General features: G+C 30.9%; 1 protein-coding gene across 1 annotated transcript in view; it reads left to right on the top strand.

Annotated features, from left to right (window-relative positions):
* Nucleotides 1-15,507, top strand: part of SI (sucrase-isomaltase) — an 82,012-nt gene that overhangs the window by 35,651 nt on the left and 30,854 nt on the right. The window contains 12 exon segments of the mRNA XM_029938748.1: nt 1,952-2,001; nt 2,973-3,143; nt 3,806-3,961; nt 5,366-5,572; nt 7,676-7,830; nt 9,488-9,656; nt 11,387-11,483; nt 11,578-11,690; nt 11,788-11,913; nt 13,377-13,505; nt 14,226-14,366; nt 15,456-15,497. Coding sequence (XP_029794608.1) covers nt 1,952-2,001; nt 2,973-3,143; nt 3,806-3,961; nt 5,366-5,572; nt 7,676-7,830; nt 9,488-9,656; nt 11,387-11,483; nt 11,578-11,690; nt 11,788-11,913; nt 13,377-13,505; nt 14,226-14,366; nt 15,456-15,497 — 1,556 coding nt within the window.

Below are 15,507 nucleotides of genomic sequence, written 5' to 3' on the forward strand. Positions count from 1 at the left end.
TATCTTTTTAGTCAATTATAATTATACTAATAAATTTGTTAAATTTCAATTTATCTCATTTCTTTTAATGGGAGGCTCTTATGTATTTGTTTTATATATGTGTGTACAAAGAATTATAGTTTAGCTTCTATTTTAGCTAACTACTTCTCAGATGTATTAAATATTCCGCATGTCTTTATATGTGTATGAAACATCCAAACATCTCTAACTAAACTTCAAGAAATAGTCTATGCATTTGTATTCTCTCTTATAATTTGAAAATATGGAATCTACTAAAACATTTATGTTCATTTTTAAGGCTTATCTATAAAAATATAGGTCAGCACAATGTATCTGCCCCGCCTACAGTTTTCCCTTGTCAGTTGATGGTAGTTTCATCTTTACAAGATACCAAAAAACTCTAGTTAACCAGTTTCTCCCACAACCAAGAAATTTCTCTTGGTTATCCCTTGACCTAGTTCTCTCATCAGTTCTACCATTATCATCACTATCTTTTATTTGAATTACTGTAATAGCTCCCTAACTGGTCTATGTCCATAGTTCTTCTCAAACTCCATTTATGTTTTATTTACAATACAGCAGGTAGAATAATCCTTTTAGAAATGATTAAGATTATCAGACCTCCACTCAAAACCCTCTAATGATTCTCCAGTTTATTCAGTTAGGAACCATACCCTTTACGGAGACCTAGACCACTGACCGTGATCTGTACCTTTGCACGTGCGCACGCGCATACAAACACACACACACACACACACACACACACACACACACACACACACACACACACACAGATATCCCCTACTGCTCTCCATTTCTCATTCTACTCCAGCACACCAGCCTTCTTACTCACTTTCAAATACCTTAGAGCCTAGGCACACTAGGGAGAGCTCTGTCATGAGAATAGGTTCCAAACATTTACTAAGCAGAAGTTACTTAAGATTGGATTGGATTCCTGCTGAACTAAATTATTTGTGATCATCAATTAAAGAATGTTGTTGCAAAAATATCTGTATTGGTAGGATGTGGGGCTTCGTTTTAAAACTATTCTTCTTTCTCAAGTTATATAAATATACCAAAATATATTTCTTTCTACTCATGAAAATGTACGTTGATAATTTAGTTTCATACAAGAAGATGATTAAAATATAGAGATGTGATTAGTCATCTAATATGGTATCTATATAGATACCATACTTTTGTGCCTTGAAAAGTAAAAATCATAACTTTCTAAAAAATCAATGTATAAATAAATGTGAAAAAAATGAAATGACCTTCAATTCAGTTTGTGATTTTTATTCATTAACTATGATAAATTTTAGGTAACTTAATGTCATTTAAAAATATTATATATTAATTCTTGAATTCCTTTTACCTTTATTCACTTTGTTTTGCAAATTATTTTAGCCATAATCTTCAGTTTCTCTGTTAAAGAAAAATATTAATAAAAAATCTATTACATATATAGTGCAAAAAATCAGATTTTCTTATTAAAGTTTATTTCAGTCTTTAACGTTTCCAGATTCACTTTATTTCTTCAAAAAAAAAATTTAAGATACAAAAGAAAATTATGGTGTGCCACATCTTCCAAAGTATACTGAATGCTACATGGCTACTAGAAACAGATAAAATATTATTCAAAATAATGAACTTATGTACATTTTAGTATAAATTTTTCTTCCTCTTAATTTCCATAAATATCTTAGCCATCTTTGAAAAATTAAATGAGGCACATATGTATTCATTACCTTTACTTACTGGGATAATAAACTACCAAGATTATTTTGTATAGCAGTAATTAAAAATATAAATTTGAAAAGATAAGCTTTTTAACTTGCTTCATAATAAACAGTATTTTTCATATTTCTTAATTGTTATATAACTGTAAAAATAAAGAATTTAACAATAGAGAATTACTTTTTGATCTGATAACTATTTTTTACCATTTCAGATACCATACAAAACGGCAACTACATTTTATATACATTTTCAGTTTCTAATGTAAGTATTCTCCTCGGATACACAGCTAAATATATATCATGTTAATGTCTGGGTTAGGCCTTCATAATGGATTTTTTTTTTAAAGATGTTTACATTTACTTCCAGTTTTCAATAAAAAGAATTGAAATACATTGTTAAATTTTTTAAGTTACATTGTTAAATTTTAAAATTTAGGTTGTTAGGGGTGCCTGGGTGCCTCAGTCAGTTAAGGGTCCGACTTCGGCTCAGGTCATGATCTCACAGTCTGTGGGTTCGAGCCTCGTGTCCTGGAGCCTACTTCAGATTCTTTGTCTCCCTCTCTCTCTGCCCCTCCCCAGCTCACTCTCTGTCTCTGTCTCTCAAAATAAAAGCATAAAAATAAATTAAAATAAATAAATAAATAAATTGTTAAACTATAAATACATTTTTACCTTAAAAATTAGTATTTATATGTAATGTGAAGATGAAATTGATGCACAAGAAATCTTCAGAGATCTTAAAGTTCTATGTCTACTTTAAGCAACATGACTTAGAAATATAATGTCAACACATTTGGAAAGGTTTTAATATATCGGTCACAGCAATACTTGTCATGGATTTTGAGTGACGGTGAAAAGTCTATGTACGAGGCTAAAATTTGAATAATTAACAGCAATTCTTTTTTAGATGTTGGTTTCCTTCTACTATTCTTTGTGGCCAAAGCTGTTATTTTCATCAGCATTAGGCCTAGAATAAGAAAAGATATATATTAATTGCATCATGGGTAATTAAAGTTATCTCTGAAAATAAATTTTATGGCATGTGTACGAAAATGGAAAAGAGCTATTAATGAGTATATTTATATATGTTCTGTGGATGTGGAGAGCTGGAAGGAATGGAGGGATAAAAGACTGATTCTTTTTCTGTTTCACCCTGGTATACTTACATTGTTATTTTAGGTTTGTATCCAATGACCTTCTACTTAATATACACGATTACATACTTTTTTTCAGAACAAATTAGATATTATATGCACACATTCATCATACCAGGAAGGAACTGCATTAGCATTTGAGACTATAAAAATCCTTGGGTTGATAGATTCTGTTACACAAGTTACAGTGGTGGAAGATAATCAGCCAATGAAAGCTCACTACAATTTTACTTACACCGCTTCCAACCAGGTAAATTAAATCTTTAAAAATACTTCAGCTGTTATGTATTTTCACCTTTAACATAACGTAACATTCAGGTTCTTGGTTTTGTGACTTTTTTTGCCTTCATGACATTACTTTCTCTTTCTCTTTTCCTTTTGCTACCAATATTCCATTTTAGGTCATTCCTGTTTATATTTAGATAATCAACATTAAAAGGACTCCTTACTCTATTTCTCTTTACTTCATTTTCTCCTGGATATCACTTATGTATACCTTTTTAATATTTCTTCATGCCATTTTTCTACCCTGAACTCTAACTTATCTGTTGCATACAGTAAAGGTTCTAAATATTTTAGCTTCACATTTAATACTCCTTAAGATATTGATTTATCTATATTCAATCACTCTCTATGCTTCTCCTTTCATGAACTCTCACTGTCCTTGATATATTTTATATTTTTTCATCAAATTTTTGTTTACATGTTCCCCTTGTAATGTTGTCTAGTTTTCTAGTCATTTCAGTGGCATGACATGTTTTCTCCTTTCTCTTTTGTTCTATAAGTACTCTATTAAAAGTATGAATGATATAATTTAAAGAATTGCTGTAGTTGCTATGTTTTATAAATGTTAAGCATTTTTAAATTGTCCAGTGCTCACAAATATTCTTTAATGTTTCTTTGTTTTCAAAGAGTCTCCTAATTTACAGTCTCAACTTTAATCTTGGAAAAAACTTTTCCATTCAATGGAATCAAATTTTTTCTCAAAATGAGAAGTTTACTTGTTATCCAGATGCAAGCACTGCAAGTAAAGAAAAGTGTGAAGAACGTGGCTGTTTATGGGAAATGGTACTAAGAATTTTAATTATGATTCATAATATGGCTTTTACATAAACATCTCAATGTAAACACTATGTATTATAATTTTGATTCTACAGCATATGAACTAAATTCACCTAGAGAGGCATTTGGAATTTGAAATTAGGACTTCTTATAGGCAATTTATTTTTATCTTAATTAATTCTCCAAAGACATAGCTTAGTAAATACCAGATTAAATAGATGGGTAAGTTGCTTTCCAGGCACTTTGGATAGTGTGCCTTACTTAACTTAATAAAGTATGCCCATTTTACTTAATAAAATAGTACTCTATTTGTTGAACTCTTCTTAAATGTTGGCTGTGGCTGACTAGCTTAATTGACTAAAAATATTAGACAGTCTTTCAAAAGTATTGTCTCAAGTTATTAAAAATTTTCAAATTATTGGGTTGGATATACCAGTTCCACTAAGGGATAATTTCTAGCCAGTTATTTTGGTCATCCATTACGCAAAATGATAATTTGGTTAAACAAGATACTATTTATTTGTCTTTTACAAAAAAAGAGTCCCAATCCTAATGTACTGTTCATCAGTGTCTTATATTTATCATTTATTTTTTTATCCTCAAGACTGTATTATGTCTTCTGCCATCACGTATGCATTCCAGGGCAAAGGAGGGAGGGCTACGGATATCTTATTTTAATCAGCTTATACCCTTCTAAGAAGGTTTTAGGGGTCTTATACAATTTCCTCAAAAGAGATTGGGATGTAGATGGGCACATTGCTTCTCCCAGCAATATAATAATATAATAAATTAGAAGGATGGGAGAATGGACTATTGTAAGTAACTAGCCTTCTGTGCCACAATTTATCATTGTTTTCCTTAGGTCCTAGCTTCCACCCCTATATAACAACAGTAGCTTTGATCTTTGGTCACAGTTCCTATTCAAAGACTGGAAAGGCTCTAATGGATCAGTAAAAAGATCAGTCATGAAATAAAAAATAATGCAGTTTCATTATAAGTGAAAGAAAAAAAACTTTAAGAACAGGCCTTTCTGAGGGCTATTGTAGAGCCATCTCACACAAAATAGTCAATATGAAGACTGAGAACAAGCATGGAATAAAAATTTATGAGTAATATACTTAATTTTTACAAGGACCACAGAATTATTTTATTTTCTGTTGAAATTTGATCCTTTTCTCTACTGAGTGTATCTTTAGCGTCAAAATATAAATATTCTATATAACATTTAGTGTGTATACTATTTGGGTTGCATTATAGATATTTTGTGCTGTGATTACAATTTAATTTTATTATTAAATAATAAAATTTACAAATTATACATGTGATTCAACATATCTACTTTATTGTTTTGAAGAGCCCAATATTACAATGCTTATGATTTCTGACAATGAACATGTATTGTGTTTTTAGCCTACCAGTCAATCCCGAGCACCTGCATGTTACTTCCCTAGACAACACAACCCTTATGTAGTCAGTACAACTCAGTATTCATCAATGGGGGTAACAGCTGACCTCCGGCTGAATGCTGCAAGTGCTCGAATAAAGCTACCTTCCGTACCCATCTCAACACTTCGTGTGGAGGTGAAATATCACAAAAATGATATGCTGCAGTTTAAGGTATGTTTGATATAAACTATCCCAATGCATGATTCATCTGTCAAGACAAGAGATTCTAAACAGATTAGATACTTGGATTTTTAATGTAATATTAAGGATTATTAATTGAGTTGTAGACATTTTGATTTTATAAATATATTTTTTTCTACACAGTTTATAGCTAGGTGCACAATAAATAAAGCTTCTTATTTTTGCAACTTTGTGAATAATTAAACGTAGTGGAGATTTAAAAAATGTAAAATTCTTGCTAAACACATAAGTTACTTAAAATTGGAATATGATGATGGTCCCATTAAGATAAAACAGGGAAAAAATCCAAAACAGGATATTTACTATATTTATTATTTTTAAACAGTGACCTGAATTTCCTGACCAATGCAGTAAGACATAAAAAAAAATGTCTTTCATCAGGTATACTTAGCGGTTTTTTTTTTTTTTAATTGAAGTACAGCTGGGGCGCCTGGGTGGCTCAGTCGGTTAAGCCTCCGGCTTCGGCTCAGGTCAGATCTCACGTTAGTGGGTTCAAGCCCCGCGTCAGGCTCTGTGCTGACAGCTAGCCCAGAGCCTGGAGCCTGCTTCCGGTTCTGTGTCTCCTTCACTCTCCGCCCCTCCCCCTCTCATGCTTTGTCTCTCTCTGTATCAAAAATAAATAAAACATTAAAAAAAATTTAAATTGAAGTACAGCTGACACACAATGCTACATTAGTTTGAGGTGTGTAAGACAGTGATTTGACAGATCTATATATTATGCTATGTTCACCACAAGGGTAACTGCCATCATTCACCACAGAACTTTATTACACTGCCATTGACGACGTTCTCTATGCTGCACCTTTCACTCCTGTGATGTATTCATTCCACTCTGGAAACCTGTATTTCTCACTCCTCTTCACCCACTTTGCCTATGCCCCTACCCCTTTTCCTCTGACAACTATCAGTTTGTTCTCATTATTTTTTGTAAGAGCTCCAAGGGAATGTATTTAAAATGATAAGAAGATCAAAAAGATTAGAGGTAAAGTAATATCTACAAAAAATGTTTTGGCATATTCTATTATTCACCATTTAGAAATTGAAATGGAGGCAAGTCCCATTAGCAAAATCAAATGAAAAATAATAAAAAAACAAAAATATGTCAAAAATTATAGGAATAAATTGACTGCTTATAAGAAAAAACAAGAAGTATTGAGATATTAAATAAATACATTTAAGAGAGCAAATATAGAAAAATCTTAAGACTTTTTTAAAATTAACTCATTTCTGTAAGTTCATCTGGAAAAATAAACATATAATAATGGCAATAGTTAAAACTCAGAAAATGGGAGATGATAGAATTTACAGAATTAAAAAAGAACGAATTTGGGGCACCTGGGTGGCTCAGTTGGTTAAGTGTCTGGCTCTTGATTTCAGCTCATGTCATGAACTCATGGTTTGTGATTTCAGGCCCTACAAGGGGCTCTGCACTGACAGCATGGAACCTACTTGGGATTCTTTCTCCCTCTCTCTCTACCCCTCCCCAGCTTGCTCACTTTCTTTCACACTTAAAAAAAATGATATAAAATAAAAAATAAATGATTTTTATTTAACAAAATAATATTAAAGTACACATTTTGGCAAGAATAGTAATTAGTACACTAATTCTGTAAAATAGATATCATGGACCTTACAATTATTAGTGTACCCTGTCTGACCTAATTCTATCACTTCTAAGAAATCTACTCAGGAAATAAAGACATGAATAAACAAGTTACCATTAACAATCTTTGTCAGATCAATCATGTGACCAAAAACATTGAAACAATTTCTGTGTCTAACCATGAAGTGGTAAATAATTTTGTGTAACCATATAAGAAAATATTTACCTCTAAAATCTTGTTTTTGAAGATTTCTCAATGTATGAAAAATGCACTCTGACATTAAAAAATGATAAAACGCAATTCATAACTTGATCCCATTAAATACATATGGGCCATGGATACAGAATTAAGAGTTATATAAATAAGTATTCTAATATTTTGTTTGAACTATCATTTCAATTAATGATTATTTGTGTGGTATTACATCAATGAGAGCAAAACATATTTCTTTTCAATATCTCTGCAATAGATTTATGATCCCCAAAATAAGAGATATGAAGTTCCAGTACCTTTGAACATTCCAGCCACGCCAACAAGTACTTATGAAAATAGACTTTATGACGTTGAAATCAAGGAAAATCCTTTTGGCATCCAGGTTCGACGGAGAAGCACAGGAAGAGTTATGTAAGTGATTGAACTATTTGATATGAGGAATATTTTGATTGTAGAATGGAGGTATGGGAATAAGATTATTTTCAATGTGCTAGAGTAGCATCACATCAAAAAATGGTTCCAGGTCTATTAAGTAACTTGGCCTGCTTTAACATTTAATTTTTAAAAAATATTTATTTGGCGAAAGAGCATAGAGTGAGAGAGGAGACAGAGGACCCGAAACAGGCTCCCACTGACAGTAGAGAGAGCTGATGCTGGATTCAGACTCATGAATCATGAGATTATGACCTGAGCTGAAGTGGAAGCTGGATGCTTAACCTACTGAGTCACTCAGGCACCTCTGTTTTAACATTTTAAAACTAAAAAATTATGACACTCATGGGTCCATAATTAAAGATTAGTAAATTTTCAGCTACATTTTGGATATAACTGATTTAATTATTATCACACTCATTCAACTAATCAGGTTGAAAACTAAAACCAAGACTCCTCTTGAAAAGTATGAATGTTGTAAAATAAATTAGGTGGAAATGTGTTATGTAAATATTTAATTAGAAATTAATTGAAATTAAAGTTTATTAGTTCTGGATTCTGATTGAGTTAATACTATTTTAGCCAGGTATTGATGAAAAGAAATTATGATACATACATCTCTCTGTATTTTTATGCATAAATGATTCATGAATTAATATTTCTATCAATGAATAAATTTATGTAAGAAACATCTTATTTTAGTAAAGTAAAAAGGTTTGTAGACAGACCATAGCATATTAAAAGATAGTTTATGTAATTTAAGTTTGCCATGTCATTTTTCAGAAGATGTTGACAAAGTGTCTTCAGGAATTGTCAGGATAGATACAGATAATGAAGAAAAGTATGTCTGTATTTTTTTAAAAATTCTGTTGATATAATATTTTTGTTTCAAAGGATCAGTGAAGTCATTTTGTAAAATATTTCTGGTACAATGGCATTATTTATTTTTATTTGGGAAATGTTATTTTTAGTAAATACTTTTCAAAATTGTTAATATAAAAATTTAAATATGTTTTAAATTCTTTATAATACTTATGTTTCTTTTTCCTGCCAACTTTTATTTCTTTTCTTCCACCTTTATGTTTTTGCAAATTACTAGAAAGACAATACATTCTTTTTGTTACATTTCTTTTTAAACAATAAGTTTTATAAATACAAAATGTGAAAAATTATTAGGAGTAGTAATTAAGGAGAGCTTGGAATTAAAATACCCATCATGCCTTATAGTTTATTTTGATTTCATTTTATTCTATATGTAACAAAAATTTACTGTGATTATCTCAAGGGAAGAGGAAAACAAAGGACTTTCAATTTCTAGGACATATATTGCATCTAGGTCATATATTATTTATAACTTTATATTTTATTTTAAAAGACAATGTATATCTAAAGGTAAACATATAATCATATTTATCATGTAGTTTATTTTATTAATAATGCTGAAGAAAATTCTATTTTGGATATTAACTTAGTCAAAAGAAAAGTGTATTGGGATAATTGCTTATTTTTAGTATTTGAGTACAAAGTATATAGAGAAAAATATTATTTTTTTCATATCACATAAGTGAGAATTACCATTACTAATTATGATACTACATTCTATATATTTATTGGGTTTGAATTGTTTTCTTTTCAGTTGGGATTCTCACCTGCCTGGATTTGCTTTTAATGACCAGTTTATTCAAATATCTACTCGCCTGCCATCAGAATATATATATGGTTTTGGGGAAGCGGAACACACAGCATTTAAGAGAGACCTGAACTGGCATACTTGGGGAATGTTCACAAGAGACCAACCCCCTGGTGTAGGTACCCATATTTGACCACTCCATGAGGCATCTAAGACCGTGATTAGGATGGCCACCTCTTTGTAGGCCTATCCTCAGTTTTAAAGTTATAACAAGGGGCCTGGAGATCCCCAGACCTGCTATAGTGTTTTAAAACAAGTGAATGAATAAGTAAAAAAGCCACAGTAAAGTGGTGAAGAGTACAGGACTGGATAGTACCGGTGAAAGCACAGGATTGGATAGATAGCGTCATTGAGAGGTTGTGACCCCGTCCTTACCCTCTCAACTGTATAGAAAGAATATTCCAATTCAGAATCCCCTGCCAAGTCTACTTTTACTCTCAGCTTTTAGACATAACGGACTAGGGCTCTCCTTGATTTTTTTTTTTTTTTTACTCCTTTGATACTGAAAAAGGTAACTTTTTCCTTAATGTTACCCAGATAGAGCTGTGCATGTTAGGGGGCCATACTGCTAGTTACATCTCTAGAAAATGTTTTCATGTGTTCATGTCACTTTTTCCTATATTTTGTCTTATTAATGGCATACATTCATGAATATTCAATGCATTATGCAACTAATATTAACTATAATTATTCTAAGCATATCATAAAAACACATCTTAATAAAAAATATGAGCTCATTTCTATTTTTACATATGATGTGTAACTAAAGGGTATACTCAGTATGAGATTATAAATGTGTATACTGTTGCAACTACTTTTGATCGTTAGTTGCTGAAATTTTATTTGTACCCTAATAGTTCAAACTTAGGTTATGAAGGCTGTTTTTCATTTATATCACTTGAAAGAATGTTTTACAAAATGTGTTTCTTTAAAACTATTCAACATTAGCATTGACATTAATAGATTTATATAATCTTGATTATCAATATATGAATTTTCTTTCACATGTTAATTAAGTAGTGGGATACCATATGAGTCAAAATGTTAGTTTGAATAGGGATCATCAACTTAAAAGTTTTGTGAGTTTTGATATGTCATTTCATTACCCTGAGTATAGATTTTATATTCTGGAGAGACCTAACTAAAATTAAGTTAAATGCTTTGTAAACTATTACCAAAACAAGATATTATCATTAAAAATACTATCATATCATATTATATAAAAATAGATATGATTGTAAACATTTTTCAGAAATTTTATTTTTGAAAAATAAGTGCCAATTTATAAATAAATTAAGACATATGACTTGTGAAAAGAAACCCAACTACACCAATACCAATTTTTTATATCAGTTTATGTATTTGTACATGTCAGGAATTTGTATATTCATTTGCATGCTCTGAAGCAGTACAGGTTTGAATAATAAATTATTTCCTAAAGGAGACATACTTATTTTATTTTTTTAATTTAAAAAAATATATGTTTTTTTATTTATTTTTGAGAGAGAGGTTGTGAGAAAGGCAGAGAGAGAGGGAGTCACAAAATAGAAAAGAGGTTCCAGGCTCTGAGCTGTCAGCACAGAGCCCAGTGCAGGGCTCGAACTCATAAACTGTGAGATCATGACCTGAGTTGAGGTCAGGTGCTTAATCTGAGCTGAAGTCAGATGCCTAACCGACTGAGCCACCCAGGCGCCCCACTATTTTAAGTACAGTTTTGTGTACAAAGAAGTAACTTTTAATTCTTACAGGCTCAATCTTATAATGAATTTAAATATTACCTTGACAAAATTCATATGACTTTATTATTTAAGCACTATATATTATGTTTATTTTTTTTAATTTTAGTATAAACTTAACTCCTATGGATTTCATCCGTATTACATGGCCCTGGAAGATGAAAGCCATGCTCATGGAGTTCTCTTACTTAACAGCAATGCAATGGGTAAAACAATCATTTGTTGAATTTCTCATTGTTTATGTGACTCTCTAATAAATCAATTAACATATATATGTGTCATTATATGTTTTATTTTCAGATGTTACTTTCCAGCCAACTCCTGCTTTAACTTACCGCATAATTGGAGGAATCTTGGACTTCTATATGTTTTTGGGCCCAACTCCGGAAGTTGCAACAAAGCAATACCATGAAGTATGATTGCACATTTAAAAAAAAACAAAAAGTCTTCTCTGTACTATAACGTAATCCTCTTAGTTCACAAATAACGTTGTTGTTTTCTTCCCCAAAGGTAATTGGCCGACCAGTCATGCCACCTTACTGGGCTTTGGGATTTCAATTATGTCGTTATGGGTACAGAAATACTTCAGAGGTTCAGCAAGTATATGATGATATGGTGGCTGCTCAGATCCCTTATGTATGTATATCAGTTTTTAAAATAATGTAAAATGTGTCATCTATAAAGTCAAACTGAAATAAATATATATTTTTTAAAATTATTGTAAGCACTTGGCAATAAAAAAATACTTAGTTTTTTAGTAACACCTAATGAATTGGTTGAGATTTTTATAGAGTGTTTTTATTAGACTGATGAAGGAAAAGAGATAATACCATTCCTTTTTCTTCCTTCTTTCTAGTTCCATGATCATGAGTTGTACTAAACAAGTGACTGTGCACTTGGTTTATGCTAATAAACTTTGGGTGGCATAAGTAATCAGGTGTATTTTCCATGTTTTCTTTAATGAGAGTAAGAGTCCACAGAAACCTACTTCATCAACTGATGTGACAAATTACATAGAAGAAAATGGAGATGAAACAAGGATTTTTGCCTTGGAATAGATGATAGTTATAATGTTGGAACACAGATTTTGAACACTTGCAGAATATGCTCATCCCTCAATATTCAGAAAACCAAATATTACTGAGTATCTAGAAATAATAGTCCTGTGATATTATTTTTTAGCGAGATTGAGGAATCCCAGGGATCCTTCTGGGAGTACTTCAACAGTGATATCTAGAAATTGGTATATAAGAACTTAATCTAAGGAAATGAAGAGGCCTCATTATAAGACATTGGTACATGTAGCAGAATCAAGTGTGTGGCCCCTGAATACATTATTATGAGGAAATTAATTATATAGGGAGATGATATAGAAATATGCACATGGAAATTTTGTTATAAAAAGGGAGGTTTTCTACTATAATGCCTACTATATCAGCCATACTTTTTATAACACTAGAAAAAGAAATTGAATTAATGACTATTAACAGAAAATAATTAAGAAATTTGTTATTTTAGGTATAAAGTGAAGATGTCATGATAGAATTCAAACATTTATTAGTTTAAACATGTTTGTAAATAGGTATTTGTAAGCAGTATGATTTTGATAGATAATAAATGAATCTTATAATTGACAGATTTAATAAATAATTCTTCTCTTTTGACAACATTAAAATTATTTGAAATTATCCCCTATTTGCTTTATGCTTCCATAGAACAATGTATTTCTATGTATATATTGTACAAATTCCAAATTGCATTTAACATAATTTCATTGCCTCATAAATATTTTTCTCTTGGTTCTTTTCTATTTTCTTTAGAAATTGCATAACAAAGGACACTGATCTGAAATAATCTTTAGAAATAAAAGTGAAGTGAATTGTTAACAGAATATTTATATGAACTTTTTCAAGGAATATTTTGCATTTTTATACAGTAGTTTTATTTGTTGAACGTTGTGTTACTTGATTAATTCTCTTTAGGATTACATGAAAAGGGATTTAAACTTTCATATTGCTATGAGTTTTATAGCTATGATAGAAAGTGATGCACTGAGCCCTGTGATCTTTCCTTACCACTGTAATCTTCATGTCTTTTAGGATGTTCAATATACAGACATTGATTACATGGAAAGACAATTAGACTTCACAATTGATGAAAACTTCCGTGATCTTCCTGAGTTTGTTGACAAAATAAGACAGGAGGGAATGAGATACATTATTATCCTGGTCAGTTTATATTTTATATTTTATATGGGTCTTATTATCTTGATATTATTAAGATTTCTCTTCTAGAATGAGGTTAGGGGAGTGTTTCAAAATAGAAAGACAATTACTGTAAACTCTACTCCCATATCTAACACTTTCGTCCTGTAACACTTTTATTTACATGGGCTGCTACCAGACTACCTTTAAATTTTGGTATATCCTGAAAGATGTTAAGACTGAATTTGGAAGTCAAAGGCAAACTGTCTTCTAATAATCATGGAAGCTACAAACTGACCTCAATTTATAGAAGCAAAGTTATGATGGATTTTCTATTTCTATACAATTCTAAATCATTCACCAGGATTGCTTCTTATGCTTGTCATGTTTAAAATTTTGGCTTCAAGTTAGTGATTCAGTGGGGAGAATATTTTATCAAGATCTTACAGGAAGCAAACTAGGCAGCCAGTGATCCCACTAGGAGGAATAAAAACAAAACAAAACTGCTAGTAATATTTCTTGAAATCATAGCCATACATTTTCAAAAGTCCTTAAAATTTCCTTCTAAGGAATTCAGAGGACAGTCTAGCTGGAACACTGCAGTTTATACTGTCTATTTGTCAGTCTATGTGAGAGCACAGTAAATCATAATGTAATGGTGGGAAATTATGTGTCATAACAGTGACCCAAGTGGCTGTACTTTTATTCCAGAGTTACCTGGTTTGTATTTCATTTTAATTTTAGGATCCAGCCATTTCAGGAAATGAAACAAAGCCTTACCCTGCATTTGATAGAGGACAGGAGAAAGACGTTTTCATCAAATGGCCTAACACCAGTGATATTTGTTGGGCAAAGGTATGGGATTCATATATTCAAATAAAATAAGTATAAAAGTGTTACTTCATGGAAAATTTCTTCTGAGTAGAAAAAACTGTTAAAAACTTATTCAGAGGGAGAAACAATAATACAGAAATGTAAATATTTAGTAGCTTATAATTAAAATAATATGTACTCTGAGTTCAACCCAAATTATTAGAAACAGAAACAATTTATATCACTCAATAGGTAAATAATATTTGTTTCACCTTTATATAGTCTTTAGTACGTTTTTAGAATGTCTTGTGTTGTATTACAAAATTACTGTTAAGAAGATGGTTGTTCATTATTCTACACTGCAAGTCATTTAAATGTTTGTACTTCATTCATTAATACAAGAGGCAATGATTTTAAGAGCTATACTTATATTCCTGACCTGATCAAGGAATATAATTTACTGTATTTCACTTAAGCAATAATATTCAGACATGGGTATATTAATATATTATGGAAAAATCCTGATTCAGCTTATATATAAAAGTAAACAAAAATCCATTAGTCATAATTAGAATGAAAAAGAAAAACACAAACTAAATTCCATAATGTGAAACATGAAATGCAGTGTGGAATTCTTTTTTCTCATGGACCAAAAATAGCACATTAGTGATAAAAATGGTGAAATTCAAACATGGCCTGTAGATTTCTAGGTTTGGATAATTGTATAGAGATTATAAATATGTTAACATTAGGAGAAACAGAGTGAAGGATATAGACAAACTTTAGGTATAATTTTTGCAGCTTTTCTGTAAGTCTGAAAATATTTCAAAACAAAAAGATAAAATAGAAAAAATCCTATGCTAAACTTAGTGCGGTCATAACACTTTAAGAAACATACAAGTATAGAGTTTAGCATGTTCGCCACAGAAAGGGTTTTTTCCTTTTTACTTTCTTCTCATTTTATGTCTATACATTCTCTTAGATTTCTATCTTCTGTTCCATTCCTTTAAAGAAATACTCTCTATCAGCAACTAGTCCCTTGTAGGGAATTAGTCCTTGGGATTTATCTACATTTTTTAAAATGGAACTTTCTAAAAGAGAAAGAGAGCTTTCAGCATGATTACATTTGGCCTCTGTTTTGGGTGTTTGTGCTTGGGGTAGAGGAAAACATTGGTAGATGAGGAGGCAGGGACAGGGGTGAGGGTTTGGAAAC

Source organism: Suricata suricatta, chromosome 5 (assembly GCF_006229205.1).
Source record: "Suricata suricatta isolate VVHF042 chromosome 5, meerkat_22Aug2017_6uvM2_HiC, whole genome shotgun sequence".
In the NCBI taxonomy this organism is placed as follows: domain Eukaryota; kingdom Metazoa; phylum Chordata; class Mammalia; order Carnivora; family Herpestidae; genus Suricata; species Suricata suricatta.